This window comes from Naegleria fowleri (genome assembly GCF_008403515.1).
Source record: "Naegleria fowleri strain ATCC 30894 chromosome Unknown tig6, whole genome shotgun sequence".
Lineage (NCBI taxonomy): Eukaryota > Heterolobosea > Eutetramitea > Acrasida > Naegleriidae > Naegleria > Naegleria fowleri.
Window position 1 is genome coordinate 511,591 of NW_025407938.1, and position 21,701 is coordinate 533,291.

Here is a 21,701-nt window from a genome sequence, read left to right on the forward strand (position 1 = left end):
TGAAACCTCAAAAAAAATGGCATCACTCAATTTGACGAACGACCAAAAAACAAAGTTCAAATGCTGTCCATTGAATCCATGTCACTTCATCCTCTTCATTCTCCTTGTTGCACCACTCTTCATGACATGGATGTATTCATTCCGAACCAATTCAGCGACCACATTCGTCTTGGATTGGATCGAACAATATCTCACCACTGCTACGAATTCTTTCTCTTCCTCGTCTCTCTTTTCCAAAATTCAACAACGAGATCAAAACATTCATGAAAGACTGAAATTTCACACTCGGAGACCATCATTGAAAAATTTATTAATGGTGGATCGTTTTCATGATCATTGGCCAATCTCTGCAGTTGCCACCACTTCTGATGGAACACTAAATTCATCCACCACTACCATGTCGACGAATGCTGGTCGTAGTAGTAGTAGTAGCATTAGTTCTTCTTCTTCTTCCTCCTCAACGACACTGCCTTGGTATTTGAAACAATCCATCATTCAGGTCTTGTCACAAAAAAATCTTAGTTCTTTGTGTGAAGTGGTCAATTCCACACACTGGACAGTTCGGTGGATGGCCGATCATTACAATGAACTCAAAAATAAGACACTCAATCAAGTGTTACTTCCTGGAACGCATGATTCTCTCACCTATGATATTAATTTTTATAATAATCGATCATCACTCTTGTTTTCAAATGACATTGATTCGATGCTTTTAAAATTGTTTAATCTTCCATTTGTTTCAAAGCCGTTCATGTACATGATTATGGTTCCATGGGCCAACACTCAGAGTTGTCATGTCACTCAACAATTAATGCATGGCATTCGATATTTCGATATTAGAATTTGCAAAGATGAAAGAGAACCTTTCATTCAAAATCGATTCAAATCTTGTCACAATTATTTTGGATCCTACATTTCAGAAGTATTAGAACAAGTGGTGGATTTTTTGACCAATATTTCTCCTTATGAATTTATCGTCTTGGATTTTAATCATTTTTATGGTATGAATGCAGAAGATCATGAATTTTTTGCCATGTATATTGCAAACACTCTCAATCATTTACTCATTCAACCTTCACAATTTGAACTACAAACAAAATTGGAACATTTATGGAATACTTCGAAACGAATTTATGCGTTCTATAGTGAAAATGTCATTCCTAAATCTGTCACCAATTATTTGTGGAATAGCTCACAGATTGATTATACTTGGGCCGATACTACTAATATTGATTATTTAAATGAATATAATGTTCAAGTTTTAGTGGAGAGACAACAAGTGATGCATCACTTTTTAAATTTACAACTCGTATTAACTCCAGGAATTTTAGATTTTGTCAATGGATTTACAAAACGACCGTATTCTGTGTTAGATCTCTCCTATATAGTCGCTCAACAATTACCAAAATGGATTTCTCAAGATTACAACACCACACTCCTCAATGTCATTACTTGTGATTTTTATCACTTGTTTAATTTCACAGAAATTGTCATTTCACAAAATTTTGTGAACTAGTATGCATTTCCTCATAAGAGGATATAGCATGCAAGATGCAACTGATGATTTTCTCATAAGAAGAGGATATCATTTTCTTTTGTTCGATTAGGTCAATTAGGTCAGTAAAAACTGGAAAAGTTCCAAAAAAATAAAAAATGGAGAAACCGGAAGAAGGTTCGACTCTTGTGGAATTTCAACGTTTTTTGAACGCTCAGTCGTTATCTTCATCACCGCCATTTTCAACGAGCGTCCGAGAGAAGGAATACGAGGAGGATGAAGAAAAGAAGGAACAACTCTTTCATTCAGATTCGAACATTTTCCGCGTTTCTTCTTTTGAACTTGAAACAAAACACGAATGCCATCACTTGACAAAAGGCTTTATTCCTCATTCTAACCATAATAATCACCACCACAACAACAATAGCACCACAGAAACTTCCTTTTTATTCCCGATCATTCTCTCTACTTTTTTCATCATGATTGGTGTGATCGGAACCACCATGATATTTTTCAATAGTTGGAAAGCGTTTCATCATGATTCTCATCATAAACAAAATGATGATGATGATGGACAACAAAATTCCGCAGAGACCTTAATGAACGTTGCACTCAAGAAAATAGCACACACATGGAAATTTCAATCCATCAACACTGGACCACGTGTTCTCTCAGATGCATCCAAATTGTGGCAAAATTGTTCCTACGTGACAAACTTTACGCAAAGCACCATTCGATATGAAACTCTATATCCATATGTTTTAAATGATACTTTAGGGATCAACCAATACGACAACTTTTTTAATGATCGATTAATGGCTCCTACGATAGGAAAAGTGGAATGTGAGAAAATTATGTATTTTCAATCTCATGCTGATGTGAAACGCTCAAATTTTGGAATTTATTATCGACAAGTGATGGAACAAATTGAGCAAGAAAAAAGAAATTTATTTGTTGAAGGAGAACACTTGTTTTATCCCATTATGAGTGTTTTTCAAGTCGTTCATGCAGAAAATACTAATTTTGATATTTGTGAAAAAGATGATGCACTATTTAAGGAAAAATTAATGCGGTTGAGTGACACCAATAGGTTACTACGATTGGTGGGATCTGTTGATTTTCAATCATGTGAACAATTCTTTTGTCAATATTACTCACAAAATAACCTCCACCAGAACTCACAACGCACTATATTGATGGATCCATTCAAGGATTATTTACGACAACTCCATTTTCATTCCATTTATACAAACACAACTGAGAGAACAAATTTTTATAATGATCTCTATATTCTCTCTGCAATTGCAAATCGATGTCAATATTGCACGTCTCAATCAAACTTTAGAAAAAAAACACGTGATTTGAAATGTCCATTCATGGTGAATTACCCAACAAGAGCAGCAGAAAGAACTTGTTTGGGAAAGAGAGGTTTTCCAATATTTTACCCTTCACTGGCATTGGATCAGTATTTGCAATTTTCTGGAAATCCATTTTTATGCTATTGTTACGATTTTGATCAATATGCGTCTCGATGTGACACTCTTTCGAGTTTTATTTTTCCTTTTTATTTGAAGTTTAAGGAATACCATATTGAGGCTATAGCAGAAGGTCTTCTTTTTATTGTGATTTTCACAGTTTTAGTATTACCTCTCGCATATGAAATTTTCAAGAGAGGTCGATATTTCTATAAGGATATTCAACTCATGCTAAAACTAGTGTCAGTTGTTCCTCTTTGGTTCACTCGATTGGCATTTGTCACTTTTTTAAGCATTCCAGATCCAGAATTATTATCTGACAAACCAAGCATGATGTTTGTGTTTGAATTAATTCGACACGTTATGGATTCTCTTGGATTTGAATATGTGTTTGTTCCAGTTTTGATATCATGGAATCAATTGTACGAAAAATTGAAACTCTATGCCTTGCTACAGAATAATGATGACCCAAGATCTAAAATAAGAAATAGTGAACCTATTCAAGATTTCACAAAAGCCAAGCTATTTAAGAGCTCAGTAGCACTCATCATTTTAAGTTATTCACTTCTTATTATTAATACGTTAGGAATATTTGTGATAACGATCATTTTACTCACAAGCCCCAGTGTTTTTTACGAGCAACAACAATCCTATCGACTTGCAAGTAGTTCAGCAGGTGATGTTTTAATTCCTTTAATTTTAACTCTTGTGGCATTACCTCCAGTTTTTACAAATTTAGGATTTATTATCTTGTCCATGCTTATTAGCAAACAAATGAAGAAAGCGTCCGATGTCTCGTTTAGAAAAACCAATTACATTTCAATATCAACCAAATATTTAATCATGTCCATTAGTCAACTAATTCCAGCACTTCTCTCGGTGGTGACACTTTATTTTGGATATGACTCGGTGACAGCTCTGGTTTTCTTTGGATCTACTTTGTTTGGTTTCGTCCTGTCAGATTTATTTGAAATCTATGTCGTGTATTTGTTGCACGATAAAGAAACACTTACAATGCTGTATGTGGATGGAATTTGGAAACAAATGTTAAAGCCCATTATTGTGAAAGTACGGAATTTGTGCCTCAAAAGAAGATGGAAGAAGAATAGAGCTAGTCATCTCGATGAGACTAATGAGATCCAAATTGAAAAGATTGAGATTCATCATATGTTAAACAATCATTCCACCTCATCACCATCTACTTATTATTCCCAAATGGAGTAAAAATAATTCAGAGACACAAGTTTATAGTGAGCAAATGAGTAGACCTCAATTATCAAGATGGATGTTGAGTTTTTCACAGCAAGGTTAAGTTTAAGTGAGAGCTTCAGCGGCAAAGTAATACGTACCACTACTCCTTATTCATTAGCGATATACTAATTTTTTTGGTAACATATTATAAGGAACTTTTCAGAATATAAGGACTGTATTTATGAAATAAATAAATTCTGTGAGTTTTCTCACATACATGTTCTTAATAGACAGTCAGTAGCATGAAAAATCATGGAGTGTTTAATCTGACTGAGGATTGTACCCATCTCGTCTACTCTTTGTTTGGAATATTTGAATCACTCCTTTCACAGAAACCACAAGTAGTGTCAAGACTGAAATGGTTCCTGTTGTGGCCCACATGGCAATTGTAGGTGTCAACATGACATCACATTTTGGATATTGTGATAAAAACCTCACACTGAATGGTGACATGGCACCCTCTGTCACAATTTCTTCTGCTGATTGAGAGAAGTGATAAATCAGAGTTCCATTAATTGCAAAAATGTTATACTTGGATGGTGAAACGATATTAATTCCTGAACTTTTAAGTCCCTGATAAGGGAAATGAACAGACGCCACAACACCGCTCTCGTTAACAAATGGGACAGTGTAATTAGTGACAAGTGGAAATTCAAGAGTATTAATTTCTGTACGATTTCCAGAATCTCTCACAGTACTATTTGTCAAATACTTGATCATTCCCATAACTTGAATTGAAATTTCAAATCGTTGTGGATTTGTATAATTCCTGTAATAGTTAAACTTGAGCTGTGAAAGTTTGACAGGAGGATAAACAGAATTATCATAGGTAATAATTTCTGGTTCCACATCGAAAATATCTTCCACCTGAGTGCCATTGTGATAATTAATATGCTTTGGAGAGAGATACTTGTAGGATGGAATTGATGATACTGGAAGTTTTGGTGTAATGAAAACTTGAACTCCATCGGAACCTGTTCAGCATCATGTGGGGGTGTGAAACATTGGAAAAGTAAAATTGTGAAACCATATGGGGTGATAATTATCACACAAGTGTGTATGGACGTGTGAAATAATAATATTATTATTGTTATCCAACAACAACAATTAAATATCCATTACATTGTAATCAACAACCATGGATGAGCTCATTCACTCACAACAACCTACCTTGCTTATCGGATGGATTCATTGGAGGCATATCTACAGTAATATATTGATTAAAGATAAAATTGCAATAGGAAACTCCTGGAAACACATAGGTCGTGCAAGAACTTTGACTCGGTTGCAAAAATTCCAAATCCACATGATACTCTTTATAGGGAGGAATGTTCACTTCTGCTGAGTTATCATCGGCCGATACGAAAAGTACGGAGAAAACCATTAAACAGAGGCCAACAATCATGGCTCTCCATAATAAACCCAAATTTGTATTTACTGCTGCTGTTGATGCTCTCGGGGAAGACATAATGATGCTTTTTGAAAACAGAAGAAAATTGAGTTTTATCCGAATCTGAAAAGAAGAAGAAGAAGAGGTGCAAAATCGTCAATGAAAATCAATTTCAAAAAGAAGCAGGAGAAAAATGAAAAAATCTGCACCTAGAGATTTTGAAATTTTTTTTTCGGAGTGTGTTTGCTACAAAGAATACTCATACTCCGAGAAAGTTCTCCTTCAGCGCGGGGCGATGAGAAAGAAAAAATTGAGATCAAAATCTTACCTTCTCTGACCTATCAATAACGTCCTCTCTAGAGAGAAAATAGATGATGATCAAGTAAAATAATTTTAACCTGATTTCTCCACCTTCAACCAACTGGAATCTTCCCTCAAAAAAAACGTGATCGTCTCTATTCAGAAAAAGATTCAAAAAAAAATGAGTAACAACGCAACGACCGCAGACATTGAGAAGGAAATCAAAAATATGACCTTGAAGGAGGGTGATAATTGGGCAGATAGTGTGGTTACTCCTTCATCATCATCTGTTACTGGTAGGTGTTGAATTGGCGATGCGCGTGGATTTTGAAAGGTTTGATTTTGGATGATACGTGTTGGGATTTTGGTTTACTTTTGACCGATTTCGACCCTGATGATGATGATTTTGATAAATTTTGAATGGAATTTGGAACTCAAAATTCCAATGATGTTGGTCATCATATATTTGGATGAATATTAATGATAATACATTGAATGGTTGATGTGGGTTTTGTTGTATGAAATGATACACATTCTACCAACCAAAAATATTATCATCATCCGATGTGGCTTACTTTTGACTACAACAACATGTTGTCGATTGACACGATATGACAACATCATCACTGTCTCACGTCATACATTTTGAATATTTATTGGCGTACATTGTGATGAACAATACGAGTAGCTGTGGATCTTACCGATCAACAACATGATCCAAACAATCCACTCTACAGTGAACAAACTACCTTCGAAAGCATGAAACTAAAACCAGAGCTTTTGCAAGGTATTTATTCTACCGGATTCAAAGAACCATCAAATATTCAAGCTAAAACACTTCCTATCATTCTCGAGCAGTCGATTAACCTGATTGCACAATCTCAGAGTGGTACCGGTAAGACTGCTTGTTTTGCTTTGGGTATGCTTCAACATGTTGACGAAAATCAGCAAGCACCACAAGCGATTTGTATTTGTCCAACCTTTGAATTAGCCACCCAAATTCATGATGTTGTGAATGAACTAGGACAACACACAAAAATTAAATCCTTGTTGGTTTCTAAAGGAGAACGATACACTGGTAGTATCAATGCCCAAATTGTGATTGGAACTCCAGGAAAAGTTGAAGAGTTGATCAGACGTAAAAACATTGCTGTATCTGCTATCAAGTTGTTCGTTTTGGATGAGGCCGACCAAATGTTAGAAGGTCAATTGAAAAGTCAAGCCATGATGATTAAGAATGCTCTTCCAAAACAATGCCGAGTTCTACTCTTCTCAGCAACCTATCAAGAAGAAGACGACAACAATGGAAAGCAAGCTAAAAAAGATGAGGAAGATTCAGCTGAAAAGGAAAAAAAGATTTTAGAATTTGCTGAAGCGATTGTCCCTCCACCTGTCAAGTCCATTCTCATTCCAAAGGAAAAACTCACTCTAAAGCAAATGAAACAATTTGCAGTTAGATGTAAAGATGAAGAAGAAAAAATTAAGCTCATTCAGAATATTTATGAAACCCTAAAGATTGGTCAGAGTATCATTTTCGTCAACCAAAAGCACTATGCTGACAAGTTGGGAGAAATACTTAAAAATAGCGGTTTCACTGTAAGTGTGACTCACGCCAACATGGAAATTCCTGAAAGAAAGAGAGTGTTGGGAGACTTTAGAAAAGGCAAAGCAAAGGTTTTGATCACTACAAACGTTTTCTCTCGTGGTTTGGATATTTCCACAGTCACACACGTTATTAACTATGACTTGCCAGTACTTTATCAAGAAGACCGAACTGTAAAACAAGAACCAGACTTTGCAACCTACTTGCATCGTATTGGTAGAACAGCAAGATTTGGTAAGAAGGGATATGCCATCAATTTGATGAGATCAAGAAATGATGAAGAAATTATTGAGCAAATCAGAAAGTACTTCCAAACTGACATTGAAGAAATTGACAAGGAGGACATTGATGAAAAAATCAAATAAATTGAGAAATGTCCACTCTCAGCTGGATGAAATATTTATCGAATGAACAACAAAATATTATTATAATTCTAATTCTCACGAGATCAGTCAAAACATTTAAAAAATGAAAAAGACAAAAGATCATCAACTCACCGCGTTGGGACTTCTCCCCACTGAATTGCTGTGCGAGATTTTTAATAAATTATCAGCGAAGGAAATTTTCAAATTGTGCCTCGTTTGCAGGAGTTGGTATGATTGCATCATGATGGATGAGACGTTTATGAATATTGTTTGGAAAAATGTTTCGGAAAGGCTTGTTCATGAGTTTTACTACATGTTTCTGCGACCAGAGGATAATAATATTTCTTCATCTCTTCGTATTGACATGATCAAGAATAATCAACGATGTAAATTAGTGGATGGAGACTTTATTGATGATGATGACCTCATTATTAATTCTCCTCTCAAAACAACAACCACGTTCAGCAAGTTCAAAAAGGAAAATGTGGTTCGAAAAATATTGAGATTATCTCCAAACGCCATTCGTTCCAAATTATATTTCTTACACATCTCTGATAATACCAAGAATGCTGCATTGATGAACACATCCCTGGTGAAAACTATTGCAGATTTAATTACAAACAAAAGCATTACTATAAGCATTTGGTTTAGATTACAACCTCACTCAACAGGTGGAGTGCTGTTTGGAGTCCAAAACTCTCCATTCGCTGTCGGTACTGCATTCGTACCGATCATTTATATCACAAACAATTTAATGTTGCGAGCTGGTTTTTGGGGAGCAAATTTTATGGAATTTTCTGAAATATTAACTGATAATAAGTGGCAACATGTTGCCTTAACGAAATCGAACAAGGTTGCTACCTTGTACTACAATGGAAAGGCTGTCGGTACGATCGTGCCTGATCATAATTTTGATCATCACACACACAAACTCTATCACGGCCAAATTGGAAGTGGACTTTGCGATCGATGGCCAGGAAGCTCCATGAACTATACCTATAATTGTTACACATTTGTTGGAGACATTGCAGATGTTAATATTTATAGCAAAGAGTTGAATGAACAGCAAGTGAAGGAAGAAATGATTTGTGCTCAACCTCAGCCCTCTCTATTAGCCAGTTGGAGCTTCACAGATGCTGTTGTTCTCTCACAAGCAAAAAAGATGAATGAGGTGGCCTCAGTACCGTCAGGAAACAAATGCTCGGCACCTACTCTCACTGTCATTGGTGAGGATGTTTCAATTTCAACAGGTCAATAAAAGACTCAAGAGACAATGGAACGATTGCAAAAGTGTCATGCGGTCCAGTTCTCCTCATCTCAACAGACGTTATTGCAAACCCTCTCATCCATTATGCTATTTGTGTTCTTTTTTATTGTGAAAGAAGATAAGGAAAGCCGTTAAAGATTCGCTTCCCGCTCGATATGAACGTTGGTCTTACCGCCAAAATTTGAATTCAAAAGTGCGCCATTTCATCACCAAGCAAAATCACACAAAAAGCGCTGCCTGTCACTTGCCAAATTCTTCAACAAAAAAAACAATTTCACACACTAACAATTATTCTTAACGAATAACTACCATCATCATCATCATCACCAACTCTACCATCATCAACAATGAGAGAAATCGTTTCCATCTCCGTCGGCCAATGTGGTAACCAAATTGGTCAAGCTTTCTGGGAAACCATCCGTAACGAACATGGACTCAACACTGAAGGTGAATTCACTGGTACTAACTCTGTCCTCAAGGAAAACTTGAGCGTCTACTTCTCTGAAACCCAAAACAACCGTTACGTTCCAAGAAGTGTTTTGGTTGATTTAGAATCCTCTGTTTTGGATAATGTAAAATCCTCCAAGAATGGAACTCTCTTCAGACCAGACAACTTTATTGCCTCCGAAGGAAGTGCTGGTAACAACTGGGCTAAAGGACACTACACTGAAGGTGCTGAACTTGCTGATCAAATTATGGACATTTTGAGAAAGGAAGTCGAACAATGTGAAGCTTTGCAAGGATTCCAATTGACTCATTCCTTGGGTGGAGGTACTGGATCTGGTTTGGGTACTTTATTGTTGTCCAAATTGAAGGAAGACTATCCTGATCGAATGTTGGCTGCTTTCTCTGTGTTACCATCTCCTAAAATGTCAGATGCTGTGGTGGAACCTTACAACGCCACTTTGAGTTTGCATCAATTGATTGAAGCTGCTGATGAAGTCTTTTGTTTGGACAATGAAGCTCTCTTTGATATTTGTACCAAGACTTTAAAGATGCCATCTCCATCCTTTGCTGATTTGAATTCATTGGTTGCTGGTGTCATGTCAGGTGTCACTTGTTCATTGAGATTCCCTGGACAATTGAATTCTGATTTGAGAAAATTGGCTGTCAACTTGATCCCATTCCCTCGTTTGCACTTCTTTGTGGTTGGAACTGCTCCATTGGCTGCTGCTTCAAGTCAACAATATCATGCCTTGACTGTCTCTGAATTGACTTCTCAAATGTTCAACAAGAAGAACATGATGGCTGCCTGTGATCCAACAATGGGCAAATATTTGGCAGCAAGTGCCATCTTTAGAGGACCAAACTTGTCCACTAAGGAAATTGATGATCAAATGGTCAACATGCAAAGAAAGTTCTCTCAAAACTTTGTCGAATGGATTCCAAACAACATCAAGTCTTCCGTTTGTGATGTTGCTCCACAAGGTCAAAAGATTTCTGGAACATTTATTGGTAACTCAACTGCCATTCAAGAAGTATTCAAAAGAATTGGAACTCAATTCCAACAAATGTACAAGAGAAAGGCCTTCCTTCATACCTACATTGATCAAGGTATGGATGAAATGGAATTCACTGAAGCTGAATCCAATTTGACTGATTTGGTGAGTGAATATCAACAATATCAAGATGCAACCATTGAGGATCAAGTCGATTCCAATGATGCTGCTGATGAAGCCATTATGGAATAAGATGGTTCTTCTTCTTTTCTAGAACTACTATATTTTGATGATTACTCTGAGAGTTAGATTTCCAACCAGGTTGCATGGCGTATGTGAGGATGTCTCTCTGTATGCCAAGTCTTCATTATATAATTTGTGGGTTTCACACTCACTCGCACGCCTTTGGTATTCTAAGGTCATCATCAAATGATTGATCAGAATCATTCAACAACACCACCACCACCACCTCTCTCTTTGACTCTCATTACCTTGTACGTAATGAAAGTGTGCATTCCTTTTTAAATTGATTACGGTTTTGTGAACATGTTTTTTGAATCAAATCTCTTGTGTGTTCTTGATTCTTCTGAAATTCGTTTCAGAAATTGAATTTGCAAAAAAAAATGACGAACCGAAAAGAACGTATTCGGGAAATGGTGCTCTCTCTCAATACCATGTTTCCCGAAGTGAATTTACAAGTGTTGCATCAGGCAGTGATTGAGAGTGATCTTGATGAGAGTTTGGCAATTGAAAAAGTGTTGTTGTATTGTGATTCTGAGAATGTTGAGGTGTTGGATGAGAAGGTGGCAGAGGCTTTGGTGGATCAAGTCAACTCGGATCAACAACAACAGCATCATCATCGTGATGATCAAGATGATGAAGAAGTGTATGATGGTAGTGATGATCAAGTGTATGATGAAGAGATTGAGGAAGAGTATGCCGATCATGATGATGAAGAAGAAGAAATTATTTATGATGAAGAAGATGATTCGGCCTTTGTAGTTGAAGAACCAAAGGTTGTAAAGGAAGAAAAAGCACCCAAGCAGTTCTTTAAAATTCTTGGATTTCATGAATTATTGCAAGATCAAGAATCTGAGGTGAAACAAGTGGCGGACACCATTCAACTGAAAAGCAATGTTTTTGTTGAAGTGATGTTGAAACAATATCGGTGGAATTCAGAAAAGTTGATTAGAGATTATGGCGAATATGGATTGCAGTATTTACTTGAAAAATGTGGATTGAGAAATAATGTTAGTTCTGAAGATTCCAAAAATGAAATTGGAATGTGTGATGCATGCTATTCAGATGATGTCAAGTTATACCGTTACGATATGTGTGGCCATACATTTTGTAAAAGTTGTTGGAAAGATTATATTTGCACCTTTGTCACTGAATCTGCCTTTAATAACTTGAATGTCAAGTGCATGGCTTATGGCTGTAAATCAATATTGACTGAAAGCTACATGCTATCTTTCTTGGACAAAAATATTGATGCAGAGCTGATCAATCGATTCTACAAGACCAAAGTTGATTCTTACGTCGCAGATCATTTTCGTTTGAAGTGGTGCCCCAACCCAAAGTGTGGTCATGTGATCAAAAAACTTTGTGACGAAAACTTATTTTATGTACTCTGCAAATGCGGAGAAGAATGTTGCTTCCACTGTGATAACGAACCACACTTTCCTTGCCCATGTGCTGTTTATTCTAAATTTATTAGTGACGTAAAGAATGAGACGGCATCGCTTCAGCTGATCAAAAAGAGTTGTCAACAGTGCCCCAATTGCAAGACTGTTGTTTTTAAGAACGTTGGGTGGTAGGTAGTGGAAAATCTTTATTGACATTTTATTCACGTTTGATTGGAATGCATGATGAAGTGATCACATTAATTGTGTATGTGGCAAGGAATTTTGCTATCGGTGTGGTGGCGACTTTACAGGCTACCAACATGATTATGAGGCATGTATGAAACACGAGGCTAAAAATGTGGAGTTGAATGAAGTCGAATTTGAATTTTCCATTGTGGAGTCACTGTACCAAAAAATTACTCAATTATGGAGAAAGCATAGAGATTGGTTAGAGGAGCAAAAGACAACAAAACATTATCAACTACTAATTGATAACACAAAGATACACACAGAATACACAATTTTCTCTAAAGAAGACTTTAAATTCTTGAACTCAACCCTCAAGACAGTAATTCGTTCGAGAAGGTTACTACGCTCATGTTACGTTTTTGCGTTCATGTTTTTTGGTTTTGACAAGGTAAAACTGGAGAAGCAGGTGCTAGGACAATTTAGGAATGACTTTAAAAAAGAAGTTGCAGCCTTAGAAACATATGGATTGTTGTTTGACACTCACTTGGATCGATTGGAGACCTTTGTTTCACAGCTTTTAGTGAGCTTTGATCTTACTCTTAATACTAAACAAAGAGACAAGGCATTATTCCTCGAAATGACCAACAAGACAAACCTTGTCACCAAAGAGCAACAAAATATTGTCGAGTTCATTAACACTAGAATGCTCATGAAAGAAATTTCGTATTAAAAACCATTATATATGGCATGCATTCCCATGCGAGTTATTTACTGATGTTCATGGATGGTCTTCGTGTCCTTTAAACTCTTCCATGAAACATTTTTTCAATTCGTCAGAGAGCAAAGGCTGAAAGAAAATGTTTTCTTTCAAGAAAATTCGAAGTTGGTCACCAAAGGTCTCAGCATCTTGCTTAATTTCCAACAAGTGATTCACATTTTGTTCCATTTTGCCTTCAAACAAAAGAGTATGCATGCCTTTTTTCACATTCATGAGTTCTGTGCGCTTTCCAACAAGATTTTGCAATTTGCTCCATGCTGAGGATTTCCAGAGTTTGGCTCGTTCCAATCGCTGAATAATGTTCCACAGCATATAAATGCTGTCTTGAAAAGCAAAGTCGAGTAAATTATTGGAAACAACTTTTACCATTTCATGTAGTCGATTCAAACCCAAATCCTTGAAGAAAACTTTTTGAAACATTCATCGCATAGATATAATTAATAAATAATAATTATCATAATAATCACGCAAGAGCAATAATATATTGTAAAATACTTACATTCTTGAATAAGATCATAGAATAGAGCAGAAGTCAATAAATCATACAGTCTATATTCTTCTCTCTGATCTTCATGGTATCTGAACGTCCAATTTTCAGCATGACATAGGATTGTACCACTATAACTCTCCGTTAATATTTGTAATTTTCTCTGTATCGACAATGAACAGAGTAAGGTGAAGAAAATTGAAAAGAATTTGGAGTTTGTGTAGAATGTGACTGTTTTGTGAATGTGAATCTTTTCATCTTCGAGATTTCCAAAATGTGGTAAAATATACAATCTTAAAATGATTCATGTCAAGGAACAGAAATGTTTTCAACACAACCATATAAATGTCATGATATTGCAACATTACTTGTAAATTTCACATACCTGTCAATGCAGCTCATCGGTGCAAGAGAAAGATAACTAGCTTCTCCAAGTTTGGTTTTAGAAAATCCCTTTTTCTGTACATTGAAATTAGCACGATTCAATCTAAACAGTTTGCTTGGATGTTGTTCTCGTAATTTGGAAATAAAATCGTTACACTTTTTCAAAAAGGCCTCTTCAGTTGGAGAAGAAAATACACTCAATCCATACGAGAGCGATTTCTCATCAATTTCTATCTGAGTAGCACATGAAAATAAATGATTAATGATCATACTCGATTCTGGTCCATTCACAACAATAAACCCAGAGTCGCCATTACTAATATGTGAAATGATATCTTGTGTGTCAATAAAACTAAAAAGTTCTTCACATAGATTTTCTTGCTGTTTCAATTTTTGTTCTTGTTCCTCTTGTTTTTGATCAACAATTGGTGATGAGGTTTCACCTGAACGGCGTGAACTTTGTGGCCGTTGTGAATCCACGTCGATTGATCCACGAATCAGATCGTTCTCTTGTGATACGAGAATAAAATCATTTTCAATTTCAGAGAAGGAAGTGGTGGATTTGTGTCGAGATTTGTGTGAATTTTCCTCATTGGCTGCCGATACCAACGGAAACATAATGACCTTTCCAGAGAATGCTTTCAGCCATTTGCTGGATTGCTTTTCGTTTGTTCCATTCACTCTACTAAAACCATTTTGTTTAGAAATGTCCCAATAATTGCAGTTCAATCCTAGTCCATCTATAATGCTTTGATATTTCAAAAATTCATTCTTTCTCAAAGCAGGATGCATGACAAAGAGTAAATCAAATTCATTAGATCCTGACTCAATGTAGTGAGGAATAATTTGAATTGTGTTAGATCGAGAATGAATGAGACAATACTCGTTCTCATTTTCATATAAGACGTAAAGTTCAATTTTCCAAAATTTGTCGACAAAGAATGATGCTTTTTCATCGACGGCAATTTCAAAAGTCACATCCTGTGTGTCGCCAGGGTCTAAATCGAGAGATTCTTCAAAATGATCTCTGAATGGTTCGACAGTAGTAGCAATCGATCGAACAATTCGTGTCTTTAAATGTTGGTCAATCATGGAAACTTTGATCTTGGCTAATCTTTTCTTCTTTTGACTGAAATTTGTAATGCTCACATTTCTCACATCAACTCTACACGTGCATGGTTGTGTTCTTCCAAGAACATTTGGATATTCAAGGTTGTTCAAAACGATTGGTAATCCGCAAGGGATTGATTTTTCTAAACATCCATCCTTTGAGAGTCTTACTCCCATCACGGTAACTTGTGAGCTAATTGTCATGACTGATTCTGAACTAATTTTGAAATTAAATTTGTCACGTATGGTCGCTTTCTCTCCAGGTTGAAGGCGTGGCAAAAATACCTCTTGTGAAGAAATGCTTGGAAATGAGAGTTTGGCTTTCATGGAGGGAAGAGTGAGCTTTCCGTTGTTTTCAATAATTATATCTGACAAGTAACAAGGTTCTCCTGGTGAGAAGATGCCATCATCAACAATTGCATAAACCGAGAAGTCCTTCACTACAATGTTAAATATTTCATCACTATATTCGACCACATTGCCATTCTTATCTGTTACAATAAATAAATGATTTCCACTAGAGTTAGGAGCACCATTTTTCGATAGAGGAGGCGACGTGCCATCAGCTCCAGAAATGCTAATGACAAAGATTCCAATCATTTAAATAAAAATTGTAAGTGACGATGAAATATCATCACCATTTGATACAAACCCGTTCTTTCCATTGTATATCTGGTCATTCAATCGTCCACATCCAGCATTACCTCCAAATCCACCAATACCTGGTCTTCCATTAAAACCTGCTTCTCCTTGCTTTCCACAACTTGTCAGAGCTTTAAATAATATAAAACATTCCTGGATGAATATTAAAACGTTATAATGAAGGGTGACATTCGTACTGAATTGTGACGTGTAAAATCATATAACATACACTGTTACTGGATTCAATAATTATATTTCCACCTTTCCCACTATTTCCTCCATTTCCACTGAAGTAAAGTTTCACATGAATGTGTGAATAAAGCTATTAATTATTATACTTACCCTCTTCCAGAATTAGCTCCTTTTCCACCATTGCCACCATCTCCTCCCCTTCCATTTTCGTTGTTTGCTCCACTTCCTCCATTACCTACATTAAATGAATGTAGAAAGTACAAATACAAATATTTTCACTCACCTCCATTGCCTCCATGTCCACCTGTCTCAGTAATTGTTAACAAATTATTCAATTAATTTCCACAACAGCAGGATTAAGACATTTCAGAACATACCATTACCTCCACGTCCTCCATCTCCACCTCGTGAATCCACTAACACTAACGACTGTCCCATACTGTTATTGATTTCGATTTCAATGCTTCCACTAATTTTCAATACATTGTCATCCACAAGAGAAACTTTCAGATAAATGTCAGAGGCATCTTCTCCATGGGAACCATTTCCTCCATCTTCTCCTGGTGAACCATCTTCTCCGTCACATCCATTCAATCGTCTTCGATCTATGAATTCTCTTTCGGTCATATCTTTAAATCCTGCAATAACACCCGTTTTGCCACTTTTTGTGAAATAATTACTTTTAATATTTCACAATATCACTTAACTTACTTTGATCCAAATCGGCCATCTTTTCCACTTTTCCCATTGGCTCCACATATGCCTTGTTTTCCTCGACTTGTAATGTGATGAAATGTGGTCAATTTGTTGTCTCTATTCGATGTGGTTTGAAACTGAAAATATTTAACACTACTGTCACATTCATTTGCATGTTTATCAATTATATATTTCAGTGTGTTATATTTGGAAAATAATTCATCTAATATTTTTTCGTGTTTCTTTAAAGAAAAGTCTTGAATATTCTTTGATATATCATCATTCGTTTGATCATGATTCAATAATAATTTTAAATATTGATCGGGAATGGCAGATTTTTTGTCCTCCTTATGATAAAGTTGTGAATCATTTAACACTTCTTCTTCAGTCCGATTCGGAATATTTGCTTTAACCGTTATTTCAGCCTTGTCAGATGAAGAATGGTCCACTACTTGTGGATGAACGGTTGTTGTTTCAGTGATCTCCGAATGAGTAGAAACCTCTTCTTGATTATTGTTGTCATTCATTTTTATTTTTGAAAATTAATTGAATGGAAAAAGTTATTATCAATTTGATAAATCACGGATTCGAAATCACATTCTTGCATCCATTGGATGATGACGGAAATTCCTCTATTCCCATCTCATCAAGTCTCACCTCAGAAAACTTTCTCATCTGATTCAAAAAAATTGCCTATCGTGATGACTCCAAGTTTTTCGCAATCATCGGAGCTTTCCTTTTCATCATCATCTCAAGAGAATGGTTCATCATCATCACCAACACCACTCGATTCGTCGTCATCATCAATGACCACACTCATCACCTCAATTGAACAACAATTATCGAAATTAACGATCCGTCGTGATGACGATTATCACGACGTCGAACGACAACAACAAGAAGAAGAAATTATTGTTGAGCTCTCTCAGCAACAACAAGTCTTTTCACGATTTGAAGGAATTTCTCCCAACGTGAAATGGAAAGCCATTTATCACGAGCAAGTACTTGAAGAATTTCCAGCACGATATTGTCCACTTGAATATCTTGATGAGGCGACTCCTGTGAGTGAAGATAATTCTCATCTTGTTCCTCAACGTTCCCAAAGATGGCGTGAATTGAGACAAAATCGATTGACAGCCTCGAATATTAGCCGTGCGTTGGGATTTTTCAATCCAAAAGCTTCAAAGAAACTCAAACTTTCCTTTTCCCAAAATGCACACGAACAAACAACAAGAGAAATGTATAAATCGTTATTGAGTCGAGAAGAATTGAAAACAGTTTTCAAGATGAGTGAAGAAGAAATTGAAAAGCTAAAAAATCCAATAGTGAATGAGGAGTCGTATGATGAGATTGTGAAGAGGGTTTTTACCGAATGGGGCAGCTTGCATGAATTGAATTGTGTAAGCACACTGTTGGAGAGTGACTTGTTCGATCAAGATGTAACATTTTGTGAAGCCGGATTTTATGTCATTACAGAAAAGAAACTCTCGAAAGTTTTTACCAAGCAAGAATTGGAAGAATATCAATTAAGTTTTGAAAAGATTCCTCCATTGGGCGCTTCTCCGGATGGCCTTCTAAAGAAATTGAATCGTACTAACGGTACCAAGATTCATCAAGTTCTCGAGAATGGGAAATCAGATCATCCATATTCTACAGAAGAAGAAGAAGATGAATTCTTTTCGTGTGTCGAAATCAAATGTCCTACTTGCTTTGTTCCAAAATATGTGAAAAAAGGAGCACTCATTCCCTCAAGACCAACTTTTAGTTATATTTGCAAGAAACCTCATGATACTATTCCTGTATATTACTTGACTCAGATGTACACACAAATGATTGCTACCAACACTCGGCAGTGCTATTTCTGCAGCTGGACTGCTACTAAGGGTTGTCATGTATTTAAGGTTGAGTTCGATAGAAAGTATGCCCTCGAAATGTTATATTGGCTAAGCAAGTATTATCAAGTTGTGAAATACAATGGAGTAGACATTGCTGACGATTACTTTATTACTTCTGAGAGATACTTGAAATTCTTGGAATGGAGTCTAAAAATTGTGAATAATATTCCTGTAGAGAAGGAAATTCCAAAGAGTAGGGTTTATGATGGCCAAGATTCAGAACGGAAAAATTTGTTCAACTAGTGTGTGTGGAGATGAAAAAAGTTACATTCTACTCTTTGACTTGTTCTAATTTTTCCTTAATGTGATTCAGAGCGCTTTCTAAATGGTCATGTTGAATGAGAATGTAATCTGTGACAAACGTGGAAAAGTAAATCACGGTCAATTTGTCCGAATGACTCAGTAAACTTCCAGTGAGTTTGGACTTTTGAAAATCGAAATTGACAAATAATGTATTAAGAAAATGGGTATAACATTAGAAAAAGAATTAATGTAACATTAGATAAAGAATTAATGATGTGCATGCAAAACATGCAAACATACCACTACACCAATTTGCGCCTCATCAAAACCTAATCCTTCACTCGTATGAATCATTACTGGTACAAATTGAAGTTTTTCTTCGCTCTCCGTAATAGCAGTACTTTCAATTTCATCCTCTCCAAGTGACAACATTTCAAATACTTGTTCATTTCCAACAATAATATTTTCATCCTCAAATGAAGCCAAAGCAAAGAAATCTCCAATGTTTTTGTATTCAAACCACAGAGCGTTTAGTAAATCCTTGATGTGAAATTGATATTGCTTGCTTGAAAGTCTACACATGTACAATTTGGTATCTAGTGTGGTCAACTCATCTGCCTCCATATCATAACTTTCACTTTCAGATGGTTTCTTTCTTAAAAACATTGAAGGTGGCACAAGTTCCTCTTCCTTCATGGATTTGTCAGTATTTTCAACTTTGTTCTGAATTAATTCCACAGCTTTTTCAAAATTCTCTTCTTCCACCAGGAGCAAGTCAAAACTCCACAAACTATGGTAGAAAATGGAAATATTGTTGCTTGACAGAATGCTTGCATAACGATAGATGGACCTTGCTGTTGATTTCTTCAATAGTATTTTTGAGCCGTTATTTGGATCATTTGAATCCGATGTTTCTTCATCATTAACTGATTTTATCAATATTCCTCTCCATGTTGAGCCTTGTTCAAGCATGATGGCATCCATATTCAATTGATACGATTGAATTATTTCCTTATACCGTTTGACCTCTTCGAGACTACTTTCATCCAAAATGATGGATATTTCATCGGCAGTTTCAATAAAACTAATAAATCTATCTGGAGAATCCAACTTGACGAAGAGTGTTTTCAGCAAGGCTTTGCTATAGAAATGGAATTGTTTCCTCTGAATAGAAATTAGAAACAAATTCATTGGAAGGATCTTGAATGTGTCCGACGTCATGGTGTGTGTGTTCCGGTTTGAAAGAAATAATATTGTTCTTGTAGTTGTTGGGATGATGAAAACGGCGCACCAATGATGACAGTGAATAAAATATTATTGTCTTATCGGAATACAAGATGACACACGTTTTTTTTGCTCAAATTAAACTGAAAATATATAACGGAAGAGTTGTTGAATTCAAGTGAAGGAGAACCTTGGCATGCATGCATTGCATTTCTCAAAGATTTTCAAATCTTGCTTTTCCATGGTGGACATTCCTTCCAAAGATGGACCTTTGTCAGATTAAAAACAAAAAAATCAAAAGCAATCCGTTGTCGGGGCTCTTTCTCTGATTCGATTCCTTTGTGTGAGTCATTTTGGTTTAAACAACAGCTGTGATGTATTATACTCGAGTATTGTACAAACACTAGATCTCGGTCATGTCTCAATATTTGTATGATTTATTCGCTTGGTTGATGAGCAAAATATGGGGATTACTTCCCTTTAGACTTGCCGTGAATCCGAGCGAGAAAGTGATCAGAGAACAGCTTCGAACCCACTCCGTAGCTACCAACAACCAAGCACTACAAGATTTGATTGTAGATATCATTTCTCATTTGCCATCGTTGGATGAATTGATTGGAGAGCAACAGCAGCACGAACATCATGATCAAGAACATCACCATCCGAATGTGATGGAAATGATTCCTCATCTATTTGAAGGAACCTTTAAAGAAGCTATTGACTTTTGTAAAAACAATGATCAATTATTATTTGTATATTTACATTCACCTGGACATGATGATTCATATGAGTTTATTCAAAACGTTTTTTGTAGGAAGGAATTCATTGAATTTGTAAATTCTAATTTTGTAGTTTTCTCAAGCTCTATCAAATCACAAGAAGGCTTTGCAGTTTCCAATCAAATTCAAGCAACTTCATTTCCTTTCCTTGCCATATTAATGGGAAACAAAGTATATTGGAAAATGGATGGCCTCTCTGAGTTGATGAATTCTTCACAACAAAGTGGTATCCATCTCATTGATGCTTTACTTACTCAATTAATTAGTGAACATGAACGATTGGATGCTCAATTAATCATTCAACGAAATGAAAAACAAATGAGAGAGTTTGAACGAAGAGCAAGAGAGGAACAAGACAGAGCTTATGAAGAATCATTACGAAGAGACAGAGAAAAAGAAGAAAAAAGGCTCCAAATGGAACGTGAAAAAGAGCGAGCACTCAATCAATTTAAATTCAAGCTATTCGAAAACGAGACAAAACGAAATGAAATCAGACAGAACTTGTTATTTTATAACAATGAACCAAACTACAAGAATATCAAGCTTAAATTGCCCAATGGAACAGAAACTCAAAACAAATTTTCATTACACTTGACTTTTGGAGATCTTCATAGATTTGTTCATGCCTATTCAGGTTCATGGCAACCTTCAAGGTTTAGCAAACTTGAAACTGACTATGAATTGACTCTCAACTCATTTCCAAAACGACAAATTCCATTCGATGACTCACAAACTCTTTCTTCCATTGAAGGAAAGGCTCTTTTAATCTATGTGAGAGAGGCAGAGCATGACGAAGACGAACAATTTGCCCTCCAACACTCTTTGTAAAAGCTTGCACATTGGTTCAATTTAGTTTCGAAAATAATAAATAA

General features: G+C 36.0%; 11 protein-coding genes across 11 annotated transcripts; 8 read left to right on the plus strand and 3 right to left on the minus strand.

The window, feature by feature from the left end:
* Positions 1-16: 16 nt before the first annotated feature.
* On the plus strand, positions 17-1,516 carry FDP41_010492 (uncharacterized protein; the record flags this gene model as incomplete). The annotated part of the gene is made up of 1 exon (XM_044700796.1): positions 17-1,516. The coding sequence occupies one exon, from the start codon at positions 17-19 to the stop codon at positions 1,514-1,516; it is 1,500 nt and encodes a 499-aa protein (XP_044568140.1).
* Positions 1,517-1,653: 137 nt separating this feature from the next.
* Positions 1,654-4,194, plus strand: FDP41_010493 (uncharacterized protein; the record flags this gene model as incomplete). Its single annotated transcript, XM_044700797.1, has 1 exon — positions 1,654-4,194. The coding sequence occupies one exon, from the start codon at positions 1,654-1,656 to the stop codon at positions 4,192-4,194; it is 2,541 nt and encodes an 846-aa protein (XP_044568141.1).
* A 288-nt stretch (positions 4,195-4,482) lies between these two features.
* On the minus strand, positions 4,483-5,689 carry FDP41_010494 (uncharacterized protein; the record flags this gene model as incomplete). Its single annotated transcript, XM_044700798.1, has 2 exons — positions 4,483-5,195; positions 5,392-5,689. The coding sequence occupies 2 exons, from the start codon at positions 5,687-5,689 to the stop codon at positions 4,483-4,485; spliced, it is 1,011 nt and encodes a 336-aa protein (XP_044568142.1).
* A 403-nt stretch (positions 5,690-6,092) lies between these two features.
* FDP41_010495 (uncharacterized protein) lies at positions 6,093-7,879 on the plus strand (the record flags this gene model as incomplete). Its single annotated transcript, XM_044700799.1, has 2 exons — positions 6,093-6,207; positions 6,600-7,879. The coding sequence occupies 2 exons, from the start codon at positions 6,093-6,095 to the stop codon at positions 7,877-7,879; spliced, it is 1,395 nt and encodes a 464-aa protein (XP_044568143.1).
* Positions 7,880-7,982: 103 nt separating this feature from the next.
* FDP41_010496 (uncharacterized protein) lies at positions 7,983-9,137 on the plus strand (the record flags this gene model as incomplete). The annotated part of the gene is made up of 1 exon (XM_044700800.1): positions 7,983-9,137. One exon carries the CDS (start codon positions 7,983-7,985, stop codon positions 9,135-9,137), a length of 1,155 nt encoding a protein of 384 aa, XP_044568144.1.
* A 356-nt stretch (positions 9,138-9,493) lies between these two features.
* Positions 9,494-10,837, plus strand: FDP41_010497 (uncharacterized protein; the record flags this gene model as incomplete). Its single annotated transcript, XM_044700801.1, has 1 exon — positions 9,494-10,837. The coding sequence occupies one exon, from the start codon at positions 9,494-9,496 to the stop codon at positions 10,835-10,837; it is 1,344 nt and encodes a 447-aa protein (XP_044568145.1).
* Positions 10,838-11,208: 371 nt separating this feature from the next.
* Positions 11,209-13,129, plus strand: FDP41_010498 (uncharacterized protein; the record flags this gene model as incomplete). Its single annotated transcript, XM_044700802.1, has 2 exons — positions 11,209-12,398; positions 12,460-13,129. The coding sequence occupies 2 exons, from the start codon at positions 11,209-11,211 to the stop codon at positions 13,127-13,129; spliced, it is 1,860 nt and encodes a 619-aa protein (XP_044568146.1).
* Positions 13,130-13,177: 48 nt separating this feature from the next.
* FDP41_010499 (uncharacterized protein) lies at positions 13,178-17,215 on the minus strand (the record flags this gene model as incomplete). The annotated part of the gene is made up of 9 exons (XM_044700803.1): positions 13,178-13,584; positions 13,677-13,957; positions 14,050-15,735; positions 15,811-15,953; positions 16,030-16,087; positions 16,143-16,227; positions 16,276-16,296; positions 16,370-16,653; positions 16,704-17,215. The coding sequence occupies 9 exons, from the start codon at positions 17,213-17,215 to the stop codon at positions 13,178-13,180; spliced, it is 3,477 nt and encodes a 1,158-aa protein (XP_044568147.1).
* A 174-nt stretch (positions 17,216-17,389) lies between these two features.
* FDP41_010500 (uncharacterized protein) lies at positions 17,390-18,826 on the plus strand (the record flags this gene model as incomplete). Its single annotated transcript, XM_044700806.1, has 1 exon — positions 17,390-18,826. One exon carries the CDS (start codon positions 17,390-17,392, stop codon positions 18,824-18,826), a length of 1,437 nt encoding a protein of 478 aa, XP_044568148.1.
* A 28-nt stretch (positions 18,827-18,854) lies between these two features.
* FDP41_010501 (uncharacterized protein) lies at positions 18,855-20,047 on the minus strand (the record flags this gene model as incomplete). The annotated part of the gene is made up of 2 exons (XM_044700807.1): positions 18,855-19,007; positions 19,127-20,047. The coding sequence occupies 2 exons, from the start codon at positions 20,045-20,047 to the stop codon at positions 18,855-18,857; spliced, it is 1,074 nt and encodes a 357-aa protein (XP_044568149.1).
* Positions 20,048-20,466: 419 nt separating this feature from the next.
* Positions 20,467-21,657, plus strand: FDP41_010502 (uncharacterized protein; the record flags this gene model as incomplete). The annotated part of the gene is made up of 1 exon (XM_044700808.1): positions 20,467-21,657. One exon carries the CDS (start codon positions 20,467-20,469, stop codon positions 21,655-21,657), a length of 1,191 nt encoding a protein of 396 aa, XP_044568150.1.
* Positions 21,658-21,701: the final 44 nt, after the last annotated feature.